This window comes from Stylophora pistillata, chromosome 3 (genome assembly GCF_964205215.1).
Source record: "Stylophora pistillata chromosome 3, jaStyPist1.2, whole genome shotgun sequence".
Lineage (NCBI taxonomy): Eukaryota > Metazoa > Cnidaria > Anthozoa > Scleractinia > Pocilloporidae > Stylophora > Stylophora pistillata.
The window spans coordinates 28,731,117-28,754,376 of record NC_142521.1 but is presented as its reverse complement, the minus strand read 5'-3'; the positions used below and the strand labels follow the sequence as shown (position 1 = coordinate 28,754,376).

At 37.3% G+C, this 23,260-nt stretch overlaps 1 protein-coding gene and 1 pseudogene across 6 annotated transcripts in view; one reads left to right on the top strand and one right to left on the bottom strand.

Moving 5' to 3' along the window:
* The first annotated feature begins 236 nt into the window (after window positions 1-236).
* LOC111346462 (uncharacterized) overlaps window positions 237-23,260 on the top strand; it is a 59,843-nt gene continuing 36,819 nt past the window's right edge. For 2 of the 6 annotated variants that reach the window (XM_088754961.1, XM_088754956.1), the window contains exons 1-9: window positions 237-460; window positions 2,974-3,061; window positions 3,661-3,747; window positions 4,113-4,187; window positions 4,523-4,576; window positions 6,791-7,486; window positions 8,267-8,452; window positions 11,349-11,417; window positions 11,943-13,286. In XM_088754961.1, the coding sequence (XP_088611087.1) occupies window positions 6,823-7,486; window positions 8,267-8,452; window positions 11,349-11,417; window positions 11,943-13,286 (2,263 nt within the window). In that variant the 5' untranslated portion in view covers window positions 237-460; window positions 2,974-3,061; window positions 3,661-3,747; ... (1 more) ...; window positions 4,523-4,576; window positions 6,791-6,822. Of the gene's footprint in view, window positions 461-2,973; window positions 3,062-3,660; window positions 3,748-4,112; window positions 4,214-4,522; window positions 4,577-6,790; window positions 7,487-8,266; window positions 8,453-11,348; window positions 11,418-11,942; window positions 13,287-23,260 lie in introns of all 6 variants that reach the window. The other 4 variants (XM_088754958.1, XM_088754959.1, XM_088754957.1 and 1 more) reach the window with 4 other exon arrangements.
* LOC148735452 (uncharacterized) lies at window positions 19,278-20,828 on the bottom strand (annotated as a pseudogene).

Here is a 23,260-nt window from a genome sequence, read left to right as displayed (position 1 = left end):
CGTCAAGGTTTGTCCATTTTTCCTCGGATTTTATCATTACGTTCAAATCACTTAGTGGGTAATTAAACCTTGCCGTCAATTTTACTATCGAGGAGAGGTAACGCTCAGAAAAGGTTACACTCAACTGGGTCGCGTGACTTGGACGAAGATTTTTTTTTCCCGCCAAGAACCCGTCACGCAAACATTGAAACTCTCCCCAGATTCCTCGAGAAAGATCCCAATGAGTGATGGGAAGGAGATGCTTCCTAAGCATATTTCACAGCACACATGGGGAAGAGCTATGAACGTTGTTGTGTGGGAACTTTTAACGGTTGTAAGGCTTGCTTGGAATTCTGAAGATCGACCAGTGCATCATAAAAGGTGTAAGTGTAACCTTAACTCGAGTTTGGATCAGTTACAGCGACATCAACAATCTTTACTTCCTCATCGATCGACCGGGACAAATTATGTAAATACCAAGGTGAGCAATGCTTTAGCTGTTTATCTTACATTTATGTGTATTAAAAATTAAAATCTCAGTTCTTTAACTAATTTAAGTCCTGTCAGCCGTTGTAGACTCGTCGCTTTTTGACTTGATCGGAGAATTTTCCCCGTGATATCTTGAGACAAATGATGTTCCTTTTGTAACGGGGGATGGCGTTTACCTTGCATTCACCTAGAGGTTAATTAAAAGCCTCTACTACTTCACACTTGATAATATTTACGATGAAAACTTCTACCAACCTTAATGTTGTACCAGAAAAAAGCATTCCCACCCTTCACGTTACATACCTTTGTATCATTTCTTGTACATGAATGTTGTTTAACCGGAAAATCATCTTTTTTGCAATAAGAAAATTAAAAACAGCAAGTGTTTGCGAATTACTGTTCTCCTGAGTGTATAACGATTACCGTCGTCTTTTAGGCAAAAGTTTATTTTCCTGAGGTTATATTTAAGTCGATGTGGAGAAGATTCATTTATCAATACAGTATTTAAGTGATTTGAGACATGTTCTTATTCAGCGATTTAAGGAAGGCTTCAGGTGGTGTAAAGTCGATTTACCATCATAATGGTCTTCTTTTCACTTATGGTCTCTTTTGCACATTTAGATAGAAAGTTATTAACAATCAAATAGTTAGTTTCATGAAAGATATACATGTATTAATTCAACTGTAGTTATCACTGTCCAACCTTTTCACTGGCAAGGGCGAGTGCCATTTCTAACTAATTCCTCCTTACAATATCAATACATTGCCAAACAGAACAGCTACGGAGCAATGTCTGATCAAACACTGAATTCCTGGAGCTAAGACATTAAGAAATGTGTGGCAGATTGGAAGGAGAATTTAGATAAAACGTAAAAGTATTAAGCAGAAATTAACCCTTGAAATCCAAAAGGTTATGAACATCTAATTTTTTTCTAATAACACCCATGCATTATCCAACAAACAGGTAATAAGAATACTTGAACTTAACAGGTAGAAGTTGTTATCATGATCTGATATCAAATTTTTGCAACTTATTCTCAAGCAAATGTTTAGCAGCAAATGGGGAGAATTAACAATCAGATCTCTGGAGTTACAACAACAACAACAACATTGACTTTATTTTTTAAAATGAAAGAAATAAAGGCTTTTGTAGCCCGCAGTTAGCAAAGCTATTCTAGGCGGGCTACCTAAACAGACACTGTATAGGCTCTCTCACACACACACACACACACACACACGCACGCACACACACACGCAACAATGAAATAAATAAATAAATGAGCAAATAAAAATAAATAATAAATAATAGTAGTGATAATCATGTTAAAGGTTTTAACTGAGCCCGTCACACAAGTTACATGTTAAAGGTTAATTACAGGGAATTTAGCAATTGTTGCAAAATTTGGGGTTTTAAGACAAAAAGTGACAACTATAAATCACCAAAAAATTAAAAAAACTCACTGAATGTTTGGGATGTGTATTGTTTCCATAGCTTTTACACTAAGAAACTATGGATGATAATGATCCGGGTGTGGGTGCCTAATTATAATGTGCAATATGTATTTGGTTAAATGATCAAAATGTCTTGATTTTTACCTTTCAAATTTCTGCAGCATTTTTGACTTGCAAGACTGTGACACTTTGGTATAAGAATTTCTGCTGTAATTTTGAAGCCAGCAAGGCACAGTATTGGATTTTGCAAAATATACAAATAATTATCATGGGCAAATAGTATTTTATAATAACTTTGTCATCAGTTTTAGTGTCTGAATATTTTATTAAGGTTATCGCAAACATTATCATTGGTATCGTCATTTTTAATATTATTATTATTACCATAATGATGATTATTTATTTATTGTTACTTTTTTTAAATAATAAAGTACACAATCTGCTTTTAAACTTTTTGAAACATCATTCTGGAGGGTCATAATTGAGAGATTCTTTAATTTCTTTCAAAAATTATAGTCTTATTATTGAACTCTGCATTATTAAAGAATTGATGCCAATTAATTTCATGCTGTAAGTTTCATTTTTCAAATATCATGCTTTGTTCAAAGAATAACTGTAGGAGATCAAGATCCTGTATACAAATGTTGTGTATTGAGTACATTATAGTATAAATAATTGTACCAAAGTTAATGAAATTACTGTTGGAGTGCGGAATGATGTAAGGTACTTAAGTCAAGTAACATGATTGTACCATGAAATGAAAGAGCAAATGTTTCCAGTAAACAAATAGACAACAACAAACTTGTACACAACTATTCATTCTTCCAGAAAAGCAATTTTAACAGGAAATAATTGTGTTTACAGTGTATGCCAGACTACATGATCTAAGCCATTAGGCCATCATGAATCTATCCACTGACTGGCCATAATAAGCCAACCTTGATTGAAACTGACATCTTGAGTGATTATAAGAATTGAAGACAGTCTTGATTGTTTTTACAGTATACTGTATTATTTAAACATGACCCTGCTTTTTGTTCTTCTCTTTAATAGTAACAAAGTTGTCCTCCATATCACAGAGTAGTTTGGTATTGTTTTTGTCAAGAGCAGATTGACAGGATTGAAGAGAAAGTCAAAGCAGGTAAAATGAACAACTTTTGAAATTAGCTTTATATTGTCATTCCAGCTGATCAACCAAACTTGCATTTCCATGACTCCCATAGCAATCAGGTCAAAACATACCAAAGTTTCCAAACACACAGTGCATAGATCGAAATATAAAATGAGCTCCTCGTGTTCTTGACCTTGATTATAAACTAGCTGCTATATTTGTAAACTCATTTTGTTTGGGCGATCGCATACTACAATTTGACTTTGCTAAGCCTTCTACATGTAGCTGTGATATCTCCCTTTGAGCAAACCAGAAATCTGCAACAGCAAAAGACAGTGTGGAAAGTAAAAGAAATGAGCTAACCTACTCTGTTGTTCAAAATGAACATTCAAAAGTCATTATCTTAAGTTTTGAGTTTTCAGATTATGGTTTCACACCAGAGAAAGGTAAATAAGAAGTTGAAGCTTGAAATACATAGTGTACAAGATTGGCCAAACAATATCAGTCATATTTGTTTTACTATAGATAGAATTATTTACAGTGTATGATAATGTAGTCAATATGTACTAAGCTCAGCTCTACAATACTCATTTCATGTGCTAGAAAATTAATTTTTTTTTTGTGAACAGAATTAAACAAGCTGACAAGGATCATAACTGTAATTGAGCTCACCTGACTGAAAGTGAACTTAGAGGAAGAAGTATGTTTGCACACAGGTCAGTTTGATTTTCTGTCAGGAAATTTAAATAAATTTAAAACTTAACAAGAAATTTCCTTACTATTTTTAATATGACTTTAAACTTTCATTTTACTTTCACTTTCAAAGGATGTCTGATTCCATAAATCTTTGAATATCACTTGGGGATACAATTTAGACCAATCATGATGTTGGAAATTACGATAATTGATGTTTAAATAAACATAAAGCACAGGTTACTAAATCTGAACCAAGACATTTTTAGTGAAAAATTTGCAAAATGCACAAATTTTGGCAAGCTCCTTTTACATGTTATCATAGGGTTTAACAGGCATGTGAGTGCAGACTGGTCTGTTAATTAATATACATGTAATTTCTTTCCAGCAGATACATGTCATTGTTTAAAGAAGGCAGGTTGATCAGATCCTGATGGTGGAAATAGATTCTGCCAGCAATTGGGTGAGTTTGCATATGACCATGTTAAGGTGATTACCATAATTATAAGCTCCTACTTTTGGTTATATATAATTATATTTTTTTGGGAGTTTGTATTGCATTGTCTGGGTTAATTGCTCCAACATTAAGTTTTATCAAATGGAGTAAGAATTGTCTACAACTTGTAACTTTCAGTAATGGACCAATCAAAATTTCTTTTGGAGTGATTTTGTTTTCTTAGACATCATAAGTGAAGTAGTTTGAATTTCTTATCAATACCTGAAATAAGCTATGTAGATGATATTATTCTTTTATCAAATAGATTGTTCAAATGATTATTTCTTGCTCTTATAATCTAGGGGAAGAAAACAGCAGGCAGTGATTGTTTAAGTGACAGGAAACAACTCACAGAGGTAATATGACTCATTGACTTGCACTCTACTCATTAAAATCTCTTTATTTTAGTGACATATGTTTTAACTGGGGTTGCATGAAGTTAATCTGCTGCAAACTGTTGCCCATCTATTGATCATGACAAGAAATAGAAGGAAAGTGTTTCTGCTGAGGTCCATCACTGCATGTAAAGTTGTTTGATGTAGGCAAAAGAGGAGAAAATTAGGGGCCTTAATGGGTTTCATAAAAGCAGACAAATGGAAATAGCAAATTGTTAGACAGGGGCGATAGCAAAGTGAAACATATACTATAGAGTATAGAGTAGAGTAGACATCTTTATTTATACAGGATAGCCCCTTTAGTGTAGTAAACACTGGTATCAACGGGGGTCCTGTTACCCACCCATCCCACCCCAGGGGAGGACATCCATCACACAGTAATCTCGTGCGTGGGAAATTAATGTCTCCAGCCCCTAACCCTGCAGGAGACGGGACCTCCATTTATTCGTCCCTATCCAAGAAGACTAGAATATCTAACCATTTCTTGATGTTATAGAAAGGTAGCATATTCTTCTCAATTTCTTTTAAGACCCTGAGTGTTGGTCTGGCTGGGGCTCAAACCCTCAACCTCCCACACAACAGTCGAGCGCTCTATTATTAAGGGGATATTTGAAAGTAAAAGAATATAAGTGGCTTATATTGGTCTTAGGCACATTTGGGTCAGTATAGCTTTTGGTTTTGCTACAACCCAAAATTCACTTTTACACAATTTTAGGAACATGATGTCATTTAAGTTGGGAATCCAAATTGATCACAAGATGTGGTGGTCAATAATTGACAAGCCTGCCCTTTCCCTCATCATGAAAATTGTTCTAGGAATAATCAAAAATGGAATGAACCTCCTCTAATAAGCAAAATTTAAGCCATGGAGTATCAATTTGTCTTCTCCTTGAGCTTAAATGTACAGGAATCTTGATCTTATGAATCTTCAAGTAGTTCTGAAATGTACAATATGTACTTCTAATACTGTTATCAAAAGTTTTATATGGAATTATGAAAACAATACTAAGAGCGAGGATGATGATAATACTTTATATGAAGACAAATATATTTGAAAGTGAGAACCCCTGAGGTTATCCCTCAAAAAAGAGTTTCCTAACTAACTAAATTTACTACTAAAATATACTGGTATGAACATTTTGATGGTTCAAAATCAATGCATACGACTTTTATAAAAACATCTCTGCAATAGAAAAAGACAAGACAAAGTGAGCTAATATTCATCCAAATGAATAATGAAAATTTGAGTGGTGCAGCAATAAATTTGAATTATGCTTTGTTACCTGGCTGCTAAGCTGTGACATGCAGCATCTTTTAAATCTGAAACGGTGGTTAATATTTAAATATTAATTAACACCTTGTATCGGTAGAGATAGGAATATGGAGCATATTGATGATAATGACGATGATGAAGTCCTATTTGGAAAAAATAAGACTCATCAGAAATGAGTCTTTAGTCAGTCAAAATCTTGAATAATAAAGACAATTTAAAATCTACCAGAAGATACAAAAAGAGATAAGAAGGAAGAATTAAACAGAACGGAATATGATCACACAAGTATAAAGAGACATTTGTTCATAAAGAAGTTTTTAAATCTTTCAGTTCTTATCAGGGGGAGAGGCTGGAATTTATGTCCCCTTTTCCTTGGTATCCTTGTCCATTTTGGCGGGAACAGATCTTGAGGTTGATGGGTTTCGTGGTAGTGATCTTGTTAAACAGAAGTTAACCTTTCTGGCTCTTTAATTAAGGTCGATATCTCGAGGTCAGCCTTGGTGGTATATCCATATCGGTAGGCCTGTCGGCAGAAGTTGTCAATTCGATCTAAATCCTTCCGACAAGCTGATCCCCAGACCATACGCAAATAAGGACAAGATAAGGGAGTCAAATAAATTGTTGAGCTGATCTTGAGAATAGCCATAAAACTTGCAAACCCTCAATATGTACAATCGACTGTTTGCTTTAATTGTTGGTTTTCTAACCCTTACAGTCGTACATTCAATGCCAGGTGCCAGTTGTCGATTAGGCTCGGAAGTCTTGCTGTGTATGAGCATTTCCCATGGTCAGACTTTGAACACCTTTCAGATATGTAACATACTTATAAGCAAACGTGTTAGCAAATAATTTATGTTGATCTTTTTTTGAATTAGTTTCTAATTTCGTTTGTTCACTTCTAGGAAAACTTTGAACACAGATCCAGTTTGTTACGATGGCAGGACCTGGTAAGGACAAGGGAAGCAGCTCAGTGGGTTGCAGTGATGACCCTCCACCTCTGAGTATTACACTGATGGAGCTGGAAGATTTGCCAAAGAAAATGAAACGTTGGAGCAGGGACCATTGTCCAGTTGACATTCTGCTGTTGACTGTGGAGGATTGTGAGTTCTTGGCTTGTTATCGTTACCTGAGAGGTCCCTTTAAAAGCTGTGAAAACTCCATTGGATATGTGTACTTTGGAAAGATGGGTGAGGATGAAGATGAGTCACTGAGAGTTGCCCTAGTGAAGTGTTCTAAAGAATCCTCAGATCCTGGAGGTTCTAAAGTTGCTGCTTGTAATGCCTTCACACTCCTGAGACCCAAGGCTACCTTTTTGGTTGGTTTCTGCTACAGTCCAAGTCCTGGAAAAGCCCAGTTGGGGGACGTGGTGATACCCCTAAAGCTTACGACAGATTGTCACAAAACCCCAGTGAGTAGAGATCTTATTAACCTTGTCAGAAGTGCAACTGATAGATGGAAGGCACCATTAGAAAACTCAAAAGCGCGTAAAGTCAAAGTACATTGCGATGGAGAGATTTTGAGTTGCTCTAATCTTATTGGTGCTAGACAGCAGTGTCAGTCACATCCTGGGGCAATTGCAGTTGAAATGGAAGGAAAAGGTGAGAATCACTATCGAGGTTTCTGTGGCGTGGCCTCTGCGGTCTTTGTAGACATTGCGCCTTTATTTTAGGGAGTCGCTCATACAAAGTTTACAAAGGTAATTACTTGAAATGCGCCGTGTATTCCAGCCCTGTGTTCGTCATGTTAAGTGTGCGGTAGTGTTGTCAGGGTCACTCGGGCAAAGCAGACCATCCCTATTGTATGAAAGGGTCAGTGAACGCTATCTAAATTCTTTTTCATTTTTGTTTGCTTTGAGCCCTATCAAGTAAATTTAGTTGGATCGCATCATTGATGGTTTCATTATGATCGCATAGGTTACTTTTGTTTAAGTGATCTCAGTAACAATAGTAGGTCTGTAAAGATGGTTCTTTCCAAACATGCAGGTCTACTGCAAATTGTGAATTGCCCCTACAGGTATTCAGCAGTAATTTGTATCACAGTTTACCCTCCAAATTTATATTCCTAAGCCTTTCCTCCGAGCTACGGCAGGTTTGTGGTTGCTAGACTCAAGAATTTCGCTCGAGGAAACTCCTCGCTAAATTCGAAATCCTGATCCTTTGATATACCACTTCTTACCAAAAAGTCACCCTGCCCTTTCATTACGCTCTTCATGAGGCCTCGTTCTCGTTTTATACACCTAACAAATCAAGAGAAAACAACATTTTCAAGAAAAACGAAGCTTGTTTGGTATACTTTTATTATGGGGAACTCCTTGTTGCATGACTGCCTCAATTAGTTCCGATTCTCATAACCTCTTGTTTTTCATTTTTCTTCCCCAGGCTTTTTTGCTGCAGCTCATGACATGAAGATGGAGTGGCTTGTCGTTAAAGGTGTTTGTGATTTCTTAAATGGCAGTGGATCTACAGACGATTCATGGAAGAGTTTCGCTAGTGCTATGGCAGCTTCTGTTGTATCTAACATGTTGAGTAACTCTTTTGTGTTTGGAGAATGGCGTCACTATGGAGGTACGTGTACATGTATGTAACAGCTTTAATTTGGTTTTTATTTCCAAGACATCTTGCAACTTGCTTGTTTTCCTCGGTATCGTCATCTTCTAATAAGAAAATTGTTACTGATAGTGGAATTAATAATATATCCTGTCAAGCGTTCTCTACATTATTTAAGATGAACAATACGAAAGAAAACGGAAAAAAAACATAGGCCTCCCTTTTCTTTTTTTTTCTTTTTTTTTTTTTTTTTTTTTGCGTTTGTGTTAAAAATTTGAGGCCTGAGATATGTCCAAATTCACTTTGGTAACATAACATAACATAACGTTTATTGAGGAAGCTACCACGCAAATATACATAAAAAAATACATCCTGAAAAGGGAAAATCGTGAGGTTAGCCCTGTATAAAAACAATTTCCCCGACTAAAAACATACAATTGATAAAATTTAATGGCTACAGACTCAAGAAATATTCAATAAATTTTCAAATAAATTTTAAGTCTACTCTTAAAAACAGACAATGATTCGGTGTGTACAATGTATCCTGGCAACTATTCCATTTCCCCACAATGCGAATGAAGAAAGAAAATTTGTAACAATTACAAAGCGCTCTTTTCAGGTAAAGTTCAGGGCTCGAATTTAATTTTTGGATCACTAACCCGTAGGGTTAGCAGACATCTTTTTTACTAACCAAATTATCAAATTTGGTATCCAAGCTCACAAGTTACGATATCTCAAATATTGAACATTTTGATAATAATGACTAGGACAAATTAAAGAGTGGCTGAAATTGCATGGTGACCTTAAAAAGGTTGACAATTATGCACCTATTTATTTTCCCTCTCGTTTACCATGATTAGTCAAGAACATTACATCTACAGCACATTCTCTAAAAAGAGTTTAAGTTGATTAAACAACTTGAGTATTCTAAGTATTCCTCTGAGAGGCGGGTCTACGTGTTCTTTGTCCTGAGGTCTAGCAGTGTTTAAATATGTTAGAAAATTTTACTAGCCATGTCGGGTTAGTTGGACACATTTTTAGTAACTAAACGTTGAAAATTACTAACCATAGTTTAACGGGTTACCATTAATTTTGAGGCCTGAAGTTTATAGTCGTGGTTAGCTCCTGTACACTTACTGGCAAACACAAAGAAATCTGGGAAAGAGAGGTGATCAATACCAAAAACTATCTTATAACATTGAACCAGAGATAGAAATTCTCTCCGCTTTTCTAGTGTTTGCCATTTTAGTAAGCTACAACGGTGTTCGTAACTCATTTCGCCACGTTTCTGCCTTAAAGCTAGTCGCGAAGCCCTCTTGGTAGTTTTAATAGCCCATTTCCGAATTACCCTTGGCCTCATTTTCAAAACGAGTCTTGGTGCTCATCCTTTCATATGATTATAAGTTCTCATTCACATGCAAATTAAACTCATTTTCACAAGAATGGTTGAGCACCAGGCCTCGTTTTGATATTGAGGCCAAGGGTAATTCGGAAATGGGCTATTCAATTTGTTCAGTCATGGATGACGTTCTAAAATTCTAGATCAGAGGGGGTTGATAAGATATTACTCACTTTCTGGGTCATCGTCGTATTTAATTAGTCTTAAATCTTTTATCTTTCGTTTCAGTTTGTAGGTATTAAAAATCGTTGATTAAACAAGCTTATCAACAACCCCCCTTCCCCTGCCCTCCTATTTATTGTTTCTGTGTCCAGACTCTTGTGCGCAGTAAGATAAACTCAAATTTTCTTTGCTTACCTTTCTAAGAAATACCTCACTGTTACTGACCGAATGAAAACTTTGATGAGAGTTAAAATCTTATCTTTTATTCCTTCCTAATAAATTTCAATTATCCGAGTCAATCAATTTATCTTCTCTCTTATATTCCATTAGCGGGCTCACCTGAGATTTTCATTTTCCTCTAGCGTTCATTTCTACTCCTGCTTGTTACCCATTTCAGCTCTTGTTATAAATTTAATTTACCTTTTAAAGCAGTTTGACTTTCTTTTCGCTTTTGCAAACATTTCGCATATTTAGTACATCGCTCGCAGCGCCCGTTGATTGAACACGCTTATCAACTACCCCCCTCCCTCTGTCCTCCTATTTATTGTTTTAGTGTTTAGAGACTTTTGGGCAATAAGATGAATCCAAATTTTCTTTATTTACCTTTCTACGAAGTTCCTGACTGGTTTAAAACTTTGATGAGATTTAAATCTTACGTTTTATTCCCTCTTATAACTTTCAATTTTTCAAGTCTATCAATTTCTCGAGTCGAAGAAAATGATAAACTTCCTTTTCTAGACTCTCTTAGGGATGATGTTTTTGTTTATATCTCATAGTTACAATGTATTTATCATACTATATCATTTTACTACGGTATTATTCTTTCTCATTGGTGTTATGGTAGCAGCACAGAGAATAAGATTCAAGATTTAATTCATTATCCAAACAAAATAGCTTTGGTGAGTAGCAAAGTCGGTGCTACATTCCCAGATGCATCCAAAATGTGCTTATGGCTTTAGCCATGTGCTGGGTCATTTTATCATTTGTGGCTGTCGCTTAATTACCGGGGTCAGTTACCTAAATCTAACCAGTAAGATTAAAGCAAACAAACACGAATTATTTTCAAATTCTTTGTCATCTTTGCTTACTGTGGTCCCAAGCACTGATTGGCTTAATTGAACTAAGTTGGAAATGTTTGTTTCCTATAATGTGATGTGTTAATCTTTTTAACAAGGAACCAGGAACAGAAGTGGTATTGAAAAGTTATTCCTTTTTTTTTTAGTAAAACAGGGCACCCCAACAAAGGATGAACTGGAGAACTCTCATATAGTCCGTGAGCGAGCTCACACGAGATTTTTATTTTCCTCTAGAGCTCATTTCGACTCCTGCTTGACTCTCTTTTCGCTTTTGTAGACATTTCAGCAGGAGAGGAGAGTTGTAAAAATGGTGATCGTTCAGAAAACAAGCGAAGAAGGCTTGCAGGTATTATGATTAGCAAGTGAAGAAAGGTTATATATAGGTCACTTTCAATAACTTATACTAGACCTACAGTGGTAGAGTGTCGGAGCGCTGAATTCGAAGCAATACTCCGAAGGTAAAAGAAATCCTTATGAAATTTTACATTTTCCTTCTGATTAAGTTGCGAGATGTGTGTAATCTGGGAGACAACCGTGATGTTTTACGCACAAAGTTTTTTTTTTTCACCTCGGCTACCTAATTTCTGAACATTACTGACCGATGACGAAATGGACCCTGGAAATTTCATCTTTACGATCGATATAAGAGGAGCTTCTGAGAAAAGGAAAGTTAAAGAAGAGAGTGTGTTTGTTCTTTTGTATAGCGGGGAAATTGGGATAAAATTATATTCCATCCGGGGAGAGGCAGTACTCTTAATCCTTTTATGCTAAAGAAACAGTGCTTGAGTTCGTGTGATATTGGAAACTTGGCGTCGCATACATTTTCATTCCTTCAATAAAAGTTCGCTTAAGTAATTTTTTTTTTTTTCAGAACCGTTGAATGTTGAGAAGTGCCAAGAGCAGCTAAAGTCTTATTACGACACCTTCAATAAGGTCAAAATCGTTCCATGGGACGACAGCTCTTCCATTCAGATTGATGAGATCTACACACCTTTGAGTTGGGTCAGAAATCACAGGAAGCCCAGCGGAGTGACACAAGAGGAACTTAAAGACTACACCGACCTGTTCAATGGAAAACCAACACGAATGCTTGTTTATGGTCGGCCAGGAATTGGCAAGAGTACGTTTTGTAAAAAGGCTGCCTATGACTGGTCGAAAGCCTTAAAAGAAATCTCGATGAACTTTTGCATTTTGCTGCTGATTAAGTTGCGAGATGTGTGTAATTTGGGAGATATCTGTGATGTTTTATCTGCGTCTAAACTGCTGGCCAGTGATGGTCCGATCTCAGTGGACAGTCTCTATGATTACATAATTAACAATCAAGATAAAGTGCTTCTTATTTTGGATGGGTATGAAGATTACAGCTGTGTAGAACACTCACCCATCCTCGAAATTTGGAAGGGCAAGCTTCTTAAAGATTGCTACGTTATTGTCACCACGCGACATATTCAATGTGACGAGTTAAGAGGTCCCAGCCACGTTCAGTTTGAAATGCACGGTTTCAAAAGTTTGGATCAAATCGAAACATTTGCAAGTAAATTTTTGGCCACCGGGAAAGATGTCGAAGAGTTTATGAGCTTTCTTGTGGAGAAAGATCTCCTCGACATGGCAGAAATACCTCTCCTCTTACTAATGCTGTGCCTTTTGTGGAATGAGAAACATTGCGAAGGACTGCCAACGTCACGGGCCGACATTTATACGCATTTTATTCAAACTTTGCTTGATCACAGGTGTTCAAGTCAACAGCGTATAGCATTTCATCAGAAAGTGACTTCAACAGAAGTTAGGGAAGACCTCAGTAATATTGGAAAGGTTGCCTTCGATGCACTATTACAAGGCTGTCTTTACGTACGCTGCAGCGAACTCCCCGACAGTATTTCAAGAACTTTTGAAAAACTCAGTGAAGCTGGACTTTTCCAGATTGTCAATATGACGAGTCTGAATCGCGAGAAAGGGGCCTTTTTCATTCATAAATCCGTACAGGAGTTCCTTGCAGCCTGGCACATCAGGGAGGAAGTATTATCGATTAAAGGCGACAGTACGCGCAGCTTGTCCAAAGTTGAAACGCTTGAAAAGATCATCAAGACGAAGGAAGTACTCAAATTTGCTTGTGAGCTGTCAAAGGAAGCCGCGCTCGCGGTTTTCCGTCACCTATGGTGTGTTGGAAGAAAGGAATCTTTGTCAGAACGTGATTTCATCGGGCAAATCTTCGGAGGTACGTGTACATGTATGTAACATTTTATAAGTGGTTGTGGCTTCCAAGACTGCTTGTAACTTGCTTGTTTTCCTTGATTTAAAGTATCGTTATCTCTTATGAGAACATAAGTACTTAAAGTGGAATTAAGGAGTTATCTTGTGGAGCATTTGCTACATAGCTAAAAGTGATCGGTACGAGAGAAGACCGAAAAAGACATAAGCACTGTTTTTCTCAGTCGCCTTGTTTTGAAAAACTTAAAGTCAGAGATATGTAAAAGTTCACTTTGGTAGATTTAATTCCAATTTTGAAATTATGAAGGACGTACTTAAACTCAAGATTAGAGGGGATATAAGAAATTACTCACTTTCTGCATCTTCATTATATTTAAGAATGGCTACCTGTTAGGATCGAGAATGGTCCAACAACGACCATTTTGGTGAATTGCTCATATTTTGCCCAACGATACCCTTTGGTAAACTGTTTTCAGAAATCAAGTTTAAACGTTCCGGCGAGTGTTGATTTTTCAGAAATTTGCGAAAATTTTAAAACGCGGTTTAAGTGCGGTATTCCGCCTGGCAAATTGCCCAAAATTCACTGCAAAACCCAAGCTCCGTTGAAGGCTTAAAATGAATTCACTTAACACCAAACTTTACATGTGTTAAGAAAAAGTCTTCCCATTCATTTGTGTTATGTTAATTTTTTCCGTACACAACTATGTTGTTTTTTTTTGTCCCTTAAGCAACACCCTCAAAAAGTGCTGTACATGGGGCGAAAAATAGGTAAAATTTAATGCGATAAAAGTATACCTGGTACATAATGTTTTAACTTTTTAACTAGATATTCGTAATAAAATGTCATTATTCAATACCTGGGTAAAATTTGGTGCTAATTTGGTGCTTTGAATCGGAACGCCTCCTTTTGGAAATACCTCGAATATTTGTGTCCTGAGCCAGCATAAGAAATGTGTTGTGTAAACAAACGCTAATCTAATTATTCCCTGCCAGGTAGAAAAAGGTTTTGAAATCAACTTTAATTTTGGAAATTTTGGCTGATATGCCAGAAGATATTAGGCAAAAGGGAAATCATACATTCAGAGTTGCGTGAGAGCAAAGAGAAAATAAAATCAGTGTCGAAAATGCACATACGGTTGTTACATCGATCACCATTATGCAAATTACTACCCCAGCTGTAGGAAAACTTTGATATCTCTTGCTCATTTTGTTGAATGACTCTTAAACAATTCAATGGTTGTTTTTCATATCTATATAGAGATATTATGTATTTATTGATCAATAATTCCTGAGAATGCAGGGGGAGAACAGCATTCTGTACAAGCATTTCAGTGTACCAATGCAAATTATTTCTATTTATCATAACCGACGTCCGATCCCAGCAAACACGCACCACACGAGACCCTAAATGGGCTGTCATAAATATACCAAAGACTGAAAAACACAAAAACTTCACTCAAGGTCTGATAACCACACGATAACACTTTTACACTTCAATCTCACATTTACTACAAAAGGCAAAGGATAGTGCGTTAGAATACCCAGTATACTGTGGGAAAGGAAGATTCTCGTGTTTCTCTGAAAGAAGGCTGGGCTCTCAGAGTAATAAAGAAGGCTTACAGATTCAACGAAAAACAAAAGTCGTACCTTCTGTCTAAATTTCGAATAGGGCAGACGACAGGCCACAAGCTTGACGCTGAGGTAGATGCTCGAGATATGCGGCGTGCCCGGGGCACCGATGGTGCACGACTTTTCCAGTCATCGGAATTCCTCACAACTACCCAGATCACCTCTTTCTTCTCAAGACAGAGTGCGTTAGTACGCGAATGAGATGCTGATGACGCTGATATCCGAGCAGCTCAGGAGGAGAGTAATTTTAGCGAGGCAAAGGAGACTGTCACGTCAATACAACTTGACCATCTCTAATCTACGATCAGTACGATCTTTGTGAAATGGCGCTAAAGGACTCTTTGAAAATCTTGAGGCTACCCATGTTGCAGCACATGCGTGAAGATCTTGGCCTCAATATACCATCAAAGCCCATTCGTAAAAAGGCCCCGTACTTGGCTCTACCGAAAGAGATTGTCAGCAAACGTACTTGCCAAAAGTCATCATGATGCTGACTTTCTCTTTTGTTTAGCAGAATAGGAGAGTGAGGAAGAAACGAATGAACGGCGTATCGTTCCTAATCGTGAGTTAGTGATTATCTTATTTTTTGAAAATGCACGTAGGCCGGATCAGAAGTTGTTGCGTTTTGTTTTGTTTTTATTTTAATCATGCCAGTATTGACCCTCACTTTTCTTTTCTGGTCTTCACGTCAGTAATGAAGTTTACTCATCTGGTGGCCGAAATATGCAAACTGACGGATGCGGGAGTATTAAACCTACATTTCTATCCGCTCATGTTTTAATGCGGGATTTCTTTCTCTGATTTAACGACGTCGTCCTTTCAGTTGCGGTTTTAACGCGCGTATGTTCAAGTACCCCCAAAACGTTTCCAAATACGTTACGTTGCGTGACATTAATAATTACCAGGAGAATAAGACCTGTTCTCTTGTATTAAATTACTTCTAAGGTCATAAGGCGCCTTTCTTTGTATTTATACTTACAGAAAATGAGTTCTCATTGTAAAAGATAAAAAGTATTTGGATTATCAGTGTGGAATCAAGTCTTAAGTAGCTTCTTTCGAATGTATCTTTTGCATTACTGGAATGTGAGAAGGTGGTAATGTAATGTGTACTTCCCTTGCAGATTTTTCAGTCCAAAAATGTTTTGGAGAACCTTATCAAACATCTTGCAAAATTTTTGACCTGTCTCTTTACATTTTACAAGCTATAAGTCACTACAACGGAGACCGAATTTAATTTGGATATTTAACAACTCAATATGGTTAAATTACCTAGTTATTTGTTTACACACTTTGCATCATTTTGCTCGCTCAGGTCACGAACACTTCTGACATTTTCGAAAGAAAGCAATGCGATTCAGAGCATCAAAAATTGCACAGTGAATGGAAATAGCAATTTTTGACGAATATATTGTTAAAAATTCAAAGTGTCAGGTAACTGCTACATTTTTTTCGCGCGAAATATCACCCGTTTTTCAACGCCATTTTGCGTGGTCTGTAAGGATGTTCTTTCAAGGGCTTAAGTACTCCCAAAATCGATGTGCCCGTAAATTGTTTCAATTTACTCACCAGAATTGAATAAGAATAGCTTTCCTTACAACGTGTGAAGTTTGGTGTTGATTGATTTCATTTTCAGTCTTGAGCGAAGCTTGGTCTTCGCAGTTAATTTGTGACTGTGCGACATGCAGAGCCTGAACTCAGGTAACCTGAAACCGCGTTTTCAGATTTTCGTAAATTTATGAAAAGTTAAGAATCGCTGGAACTTAAAAACATGATTTTTGGAAAGGGTTTACTGAATGGTTTCTTTGGGCGAAATATGAGCAGTTCACCAAAATGGTTAAAAGAGTCATTCAACAAAATGAGCAGGAGATATTATAGTTTTCCTACAGCTGAGGTAGTAATTTGCATAATGGTGATCGATGTAACAACCGTATGTACATTTTCGACACTGATTTTATTTTCTCTCTGCTCTCACGCAACTCTGAATGTATGATTTCCCTCTTATCTAATGTCTTGTGGCATAAAAGCTAAAAATTTCCAAAATTAAAGTTGATTGCAAAACCTTTCTCTACCTGGCAGGGAATAATTAGATTAGCGTTTGTTTACACAACATATATCTTTGCTCGCTCAGGACACAAACATTTGTGGTATTTTCAAAAGGAAACGTTCCGATTCAAAGCCTCAAATTTTACTCAGGTATTGAATAATGACATTTTATTACGAATATCTAGTTAAAAATTAAAAAAATTATGTACCAGGTATACTTTTAACGCGTTAAATTTTACCTATTTTTCGCCCCATGTACAGCACTTTTTGAGGGTGTTGCTTAAGGGACAAAAAAAAAAATCCTGGTATAGCTGTGTACAGAAAAATTAACATAACACAAATGAATGGGAAGACTTTTTCTTAAAACGTGTGAAGTTTGGTGTTAACTGAATTCATTTTAAGCCTTCAACGGAGCTTGGGTTGTGCAGTGAATTTTGGACAATTTGCCAGGCGGAATACCGCACTTAAACCGCTTTGTCAAATTTTCGCAAATTTCTGAAAAATTAACACTCGTCGGAACTTTTAAACTTGATTTTTGAAAACAGTTTACCAAAGGGTATCGTTGAACAAAATTTGAGCAATTCAACAAAATGGTCGCAGACGGACGATTCTCGATCCTTACAGGCAGCCATTCTTAATTGATCTGTAATCTTTTATCTTTCGTCTTGATTTGTGGGCATTTCGAATCGTTGATTAAACACGCCTATCAACTACCCCCTTCCCCTGCCCTCCTATTTATTGTGTTCGTGTCTAGAGTCTTGAGCGCACTAAGATATACCCAAATTTTCTTTGTCTACCTTTCTACGAGATTCCCTAACAGTACGAGGTTTGCCCAAAGTTACGATTCTTCTAACATAGTAGGGACCTTAAGAGGCTGTCCGCCTAAGAACGGATAAGGCAAATTTCGGACCTTCACCGATTTCCCTGATTTTTACTGTAAAAGTCGAGACTTCTATCCCATGAACAAATATTGCGTTTATTTTGAACCAGTCTGGTTTTTTCACTTTTTACGAGATATTTTTCAAGGTGACCTCAAAGGCACCCGGTTTCCCCCCCGACCTCCATAATTTAGCTACAAAAGTCCATCGCTGCTGTAGCCGTATTTTCAATTCTAACGAGCTTTCTATTTTATATGTCTAAGATCAACCTTTTGCCATTACGTTAATGGTAAAATAATTACACTGTATATATTTTTCACTGAGTTACAAATTTTTCAAAATACTTACCTCGAGCACTGAAATTTGTGATGCGTGAGGTACATGTGGTTGAAAGCTATTGTCTCTTATGTGTGACCTAATCTCGAGTCAAATCTATTACAGCCTATAAGCACTTACACCTAATAAGTAATATATGGAATAGAACTTTTGGGCACTCTTCATGGCGCGCCGCAGAGAGCTTTGCGAATTTAACAAATATTCGCCATTTTGATCGAAACCAGAGTTAACACGATCCGCACATGAATCCGATTTCTAAGCCCTAACGGCCTAAAACTGCTTGAAGATAAAGTAACAACTCCTTAATGAAGTATCAAATCGATAAAAATATTGTTTTGTCCGTTTTACATGGCATGGAGGAAATGCTTCAGATTAATCTTTCTCTGTAGTCATATGCAAATTAGCTGCATGCGTTCCTTGTTTTTCGACACACGCGTCCAAAATAGTTTCCGTAGCAATATTTGACCATGCAAACAATAGTTTCTATAGAAGTGGAAACGTTACTGTTGTATCCCTTTTGGACTTGAGAAACTCACTTAATGTTCAAGAGCGCTAGCCTTTGTTTTCAGTTATCAACGACGTGCCAACGGAAATTGTTGTTGAAAAATTTGTTCATTTCACTCGTGTTTATTATTGTGGCCAATTTGCCAGATTTGACCATTTCTTCCAGCTATTTGCTAAAGTTTTCCTTCTAAGTGGTTAGCAAGTTGTTCATCACCATTTACAGAATGGCATCACAGTTGGTTTGTTAGCCTAATGGTAAGAGCGCTGAACCGGCGGTGTTGCAAAAGTCAAGGGTTCGAATTACGTTCAAGCATGAATTTTTCAGGTTTATTTTCTCAAATTAAAAGTTTCGTCTATAATTGCGATGAACTTCTTCTCGTTCCGCAGTTCCAATATACTCATCATTTCAAAACGGTATTTGTTGAAGAAGTGAAATTTACAGGTTTACTTTTTCAACGTGACTGAGTCAGTTACGCCTGGTCACGCAACATCTAGTTTCAGAGGTTTGTCTTGTCGTCGAACCAAACGCGAATCTTGAAGATATGCAATATGATTGAGTCATCGAGAGTAGGAGAATCCTGCCGGGAGAAATTGAAAAATAATACAAATGATCGAAACTGGCATTTTAATAAACTCCTGCAAAATTCACATATCATTAATTTCTCGAAATTAAGAAAATCACAAACCTATATTTACGCGTAAATGCTATTAACATCTCCCACGGTCAGGGTAGTATTTTTTCCTTTCTTTTTTCTCTTTTAATTTTTGCGAGTTAAGAACATCGCCACAAACTTAATGACGACAAATTTTGAGAGATTTTCGCGAATTTTCTCAGAAGTGATTACGTTAATTCGCTGAGTACAACTGTTTATCAGGTTACTTTGAGGCTGTGCCTATTGTTCTAAAACAAACTCGCTCCACAGGCACCATCATTTGTTTTCCTGGGCTATGCAGCTTCTGATATAGTTTAATTAAAGCATTGGCACCCCTGTATAAATGACATCAGTTGCTCAATAAGGTCTTTTTTCCTGTCTCTCGATTTAAATGGTACTTCAAGAAACGAGATTTCTTTGAGCATTGCTACATTAAAAAGACTAAGCTTATTCTCCTTTGCGCACTCGCACAGATTAAAGGCATCGTAGGACAGAGGGTGCTGCGGCTTTAGTTCATTAAGGATGTGTTCCATCAGCCGTTGTCGTTCAGCCTCCTCTTCCTCTAGGGACAGTTCCTTCGGATTTTGCTTGATTTCTGAGGGTGTTCGTTGCCTTTTTCTGTTTGCTGTAAGGCGAGAGAAAAACCCCTATACTTGGCTCTTGGTAAGCCACTCGTCTCGGTCAAACAACCTATTATTCTGCTCGTCTCTTGCCTTTCGCATATCATTCCAAACTTGCTGAGGGTCAGCTTCTAGCCCTGATTGTTCGCCTTGATCAAAATTTGCTGTTAAATAATTCTTAACTTTGTAACTGAATCTAGTGGATCCTGCTCGTGGCTTGGGTAGGGCCCAGCCCATACTGACAGTGTTTACTGGAGGCATTGAGTCAGGTACAACCTGGTGGGTACTAGTTTCGCACTGTGGTTCGTCAGTGATGCTGACTGATGTAGTAAACCTCTCTGCCCAATCTCTACGGAGTTTATCATATACTGTTTCTGACAGCCTTTCATCCTTCACACAATGGTCCCCTACGTTCAAATGTAGCTCGAGCTCTGAAAACGTTTGGAAACTCTTCACGCATCCAAGCTCCGAACATTCAAACATGTCCATCTTTGAATCGTCCAAATCATCGTCTTTCATTTGAACCCTCTCTTCCAGGAACTGTGTATTCATACACACGTGCATTGTGAAAAGGGAAGAACTCCTTGCTTACAACGAGAGCGGTGTCCCCTTGGTCATTTGAAACTAGCTGGTCGTAAGAAATCTCCTTGCCACGCCCTATTCTGTACGACCTCCACGCACGTATACTTTTTTCCCCAAACTGGATGCTGTGTAGCTTGCTAAAACAATCTATCTTGTTCATATCTAACGTTCTCTTAGACTCGTCAACTTCACATACGCACGCGGATGTACCTTTCACTGGTCTCTCAGAGAGCGCCTTTCTCATGTCTCCCGCTGTTAGAATGTCGTGTCCTTCGTTGCAGAAACATCGGATGCATGTTTTCATTGGGCACAGGATACGATCACACAATCCTTGCCATACTGTGGCTCTGAAAAGTCATACCGAAAGACTTCAATACCTGCCCGCTGACCGATAAAAGAAGCTGTTAGGAAAACGAGCTCTGTTGCGTCTTGCAGGAAAAAAAATATCTCTTGCTACTGAAGAGAGGTTAAGGAAATATTATTGGTAAGATCTTCGATGTCCACTTCTCTGTGGTTGATGATAACTGAATTAGTTGGCGATAAGCGTGCAAACAAACACTGCTGTTTTACTTAATCAGCGCTTCGTGGAAGATGAAAATGGCCGTAAACTCAAAAAATACCTTGCCTTAGAAGTGTGGAATAATATGCTCTTCAGTTAAAAGAGACAGCTCTTTGTGTTTAAGAACATCGTAGAAAAAAAATTTTATGGACACAATTTTAAAGAATGCTAATTTGCATAATTTATTAACTATAAACACAGGTCTTTCCTCTTTAGAACACCAATGTTTTCAACTTAACGGCGAAAAAGTCGCATGATATGTATTTTTCAATATAAAAATCCGCTCTTCAGTTTTATTTTATGATTTGTAATAAGTTCTCAGATCCCAAATTTACCTGTTGATCGGATCGCGTTATCTTTGATTTCGATCAAAATGGCGAATATTTGTGAAATTTGCAAAGCTCTGTGCGGCGCGCCATGAAGAGTGCCCAAAAGTTTTATTCCATAATTTACTTATTAGGTGTAAGTGCTTCTAGGCTGTAATAGATTTGACTCTAGATCAGGTCCCACATAAGAGAAAATAGCTTTCAACCACATGTACCTCACGCATCACAAATTTCAATGCTCGAGGTAAGTATTTTGAAAAATTTGTAACTCAGTGAAAAATATGTACAGTGTAATCATTTGACCGTTAACGTAGTGGCAGAGGGTTGATCTTAGACATATAAAATAGAAAGCTTTTACGGCTTCAGCAGCGATCGACTTTTGTAGCTAAATTATGGAGGTCCGGGGAGGGAAACTGGGTGCCTTTGAGGTCACCTTGAAAAATATCTCGTAAAAATGAAAAAACCGGACTGATTCAAAATAAACGCAATATTTGTTCATGGGATAAAAGTATCGACTTTCACAGTAAAAATCAGGGAAATCGGTGAAGGTCCGAAATTTGCCTTATCCGTTCTTAGGTGGACAGCCTCTTAAGCAGTCAGGACGGCAACGCCATGGAATACATCGATTAAGAAATGAATTTCTACTTTTAATTAGAATTTCGAAAATGGCTGCATGTTTTTACCATTTCTTACGGCGCCACAACTCAACCTCAACATAACGTCTAAAAGTGGCGTTGAGTTACATATGGAAATTGAAATAATTTGCCGTTGCGGTTTCGGTTCGCAGACGACGCAAATTTTGCTGATTTCACGTTATCGTTTTGCAAAGGACGGCTGAGAAATGTACTAAGTTTTAAAATGCACGTTCGGAGCTATTGTTCTGCTAATTACATTTTTTGTTTTTCCACGTTCTCGTTGCCGTCGCCGTCGTGGTTTGCTTAAGGTCCCTATTCACGAGTCATACGATCCGTACGGATCGTCCAATGTACGCACAAGTCGTAAGGCTGTACTGTTTGTTCGTGATTAGGGAGACTTAGAGATTTTTTGTGACGTCGAGTATTTTAAGGCCATTGTAGATTTTGTCGATTCGTACGATTCGTACAGATCGAAGGGATCATCTCATGAACTCACGAGTCGTACGATCCGTACGAATCGCCTAATGTATTCGAGGGTCGTACGATCCGCACTAATCGTCGGGTTTATTGTTATCAATAGCAACCAAAAGTATTGTGAACTCTGTTTCAATTGAATGCAAGATTAAAGGGCGAACAAAATCGACGCACCTTTCTGAATACCGAAAACAGGCAACGTGACCGTAGAAACGATGATAAGGGAAGAAAAAAAGGAGTGTAATAATTTTTTTTCAAGAATGTCTTATTGAGATTTGGGCCAATTTCGAAGACACTCCTTCAGCGTTTGCTTACGCGTCTGACTATCTTTTGTGTAGGTGAAAAAGATTGAATGGGATATCCATTGAAAACGCAACTTTGTACAGGGAAAAGGACAAAAATTTTATTTTTATCAAATAACAACCGAAAGTAACGTGAGCTCTTAAATCGAATGCAAAAATCGACCCACGTGACGGAACACTGAATGCATGTAAGGTGTGCGTAGAAACGAGAACTAGCAATTGAAAGTTATTTTAAGGTCACAGAGCGTGTCTTTTTTTTGACGTAGAAGAAGGTAAATCAGGCATGGACAAGAAACACTGAAAAGTCAACATTCTACACAAAATATTCGTTGTGCGCAATTTTAATACATTTATTTGATTATTAAAAGACCCAAAAAGTGCACAAAAATGATTGGCTCCTTATGCGGAAAGTGCTTTCAAGAATATTATTAGAAACAAAT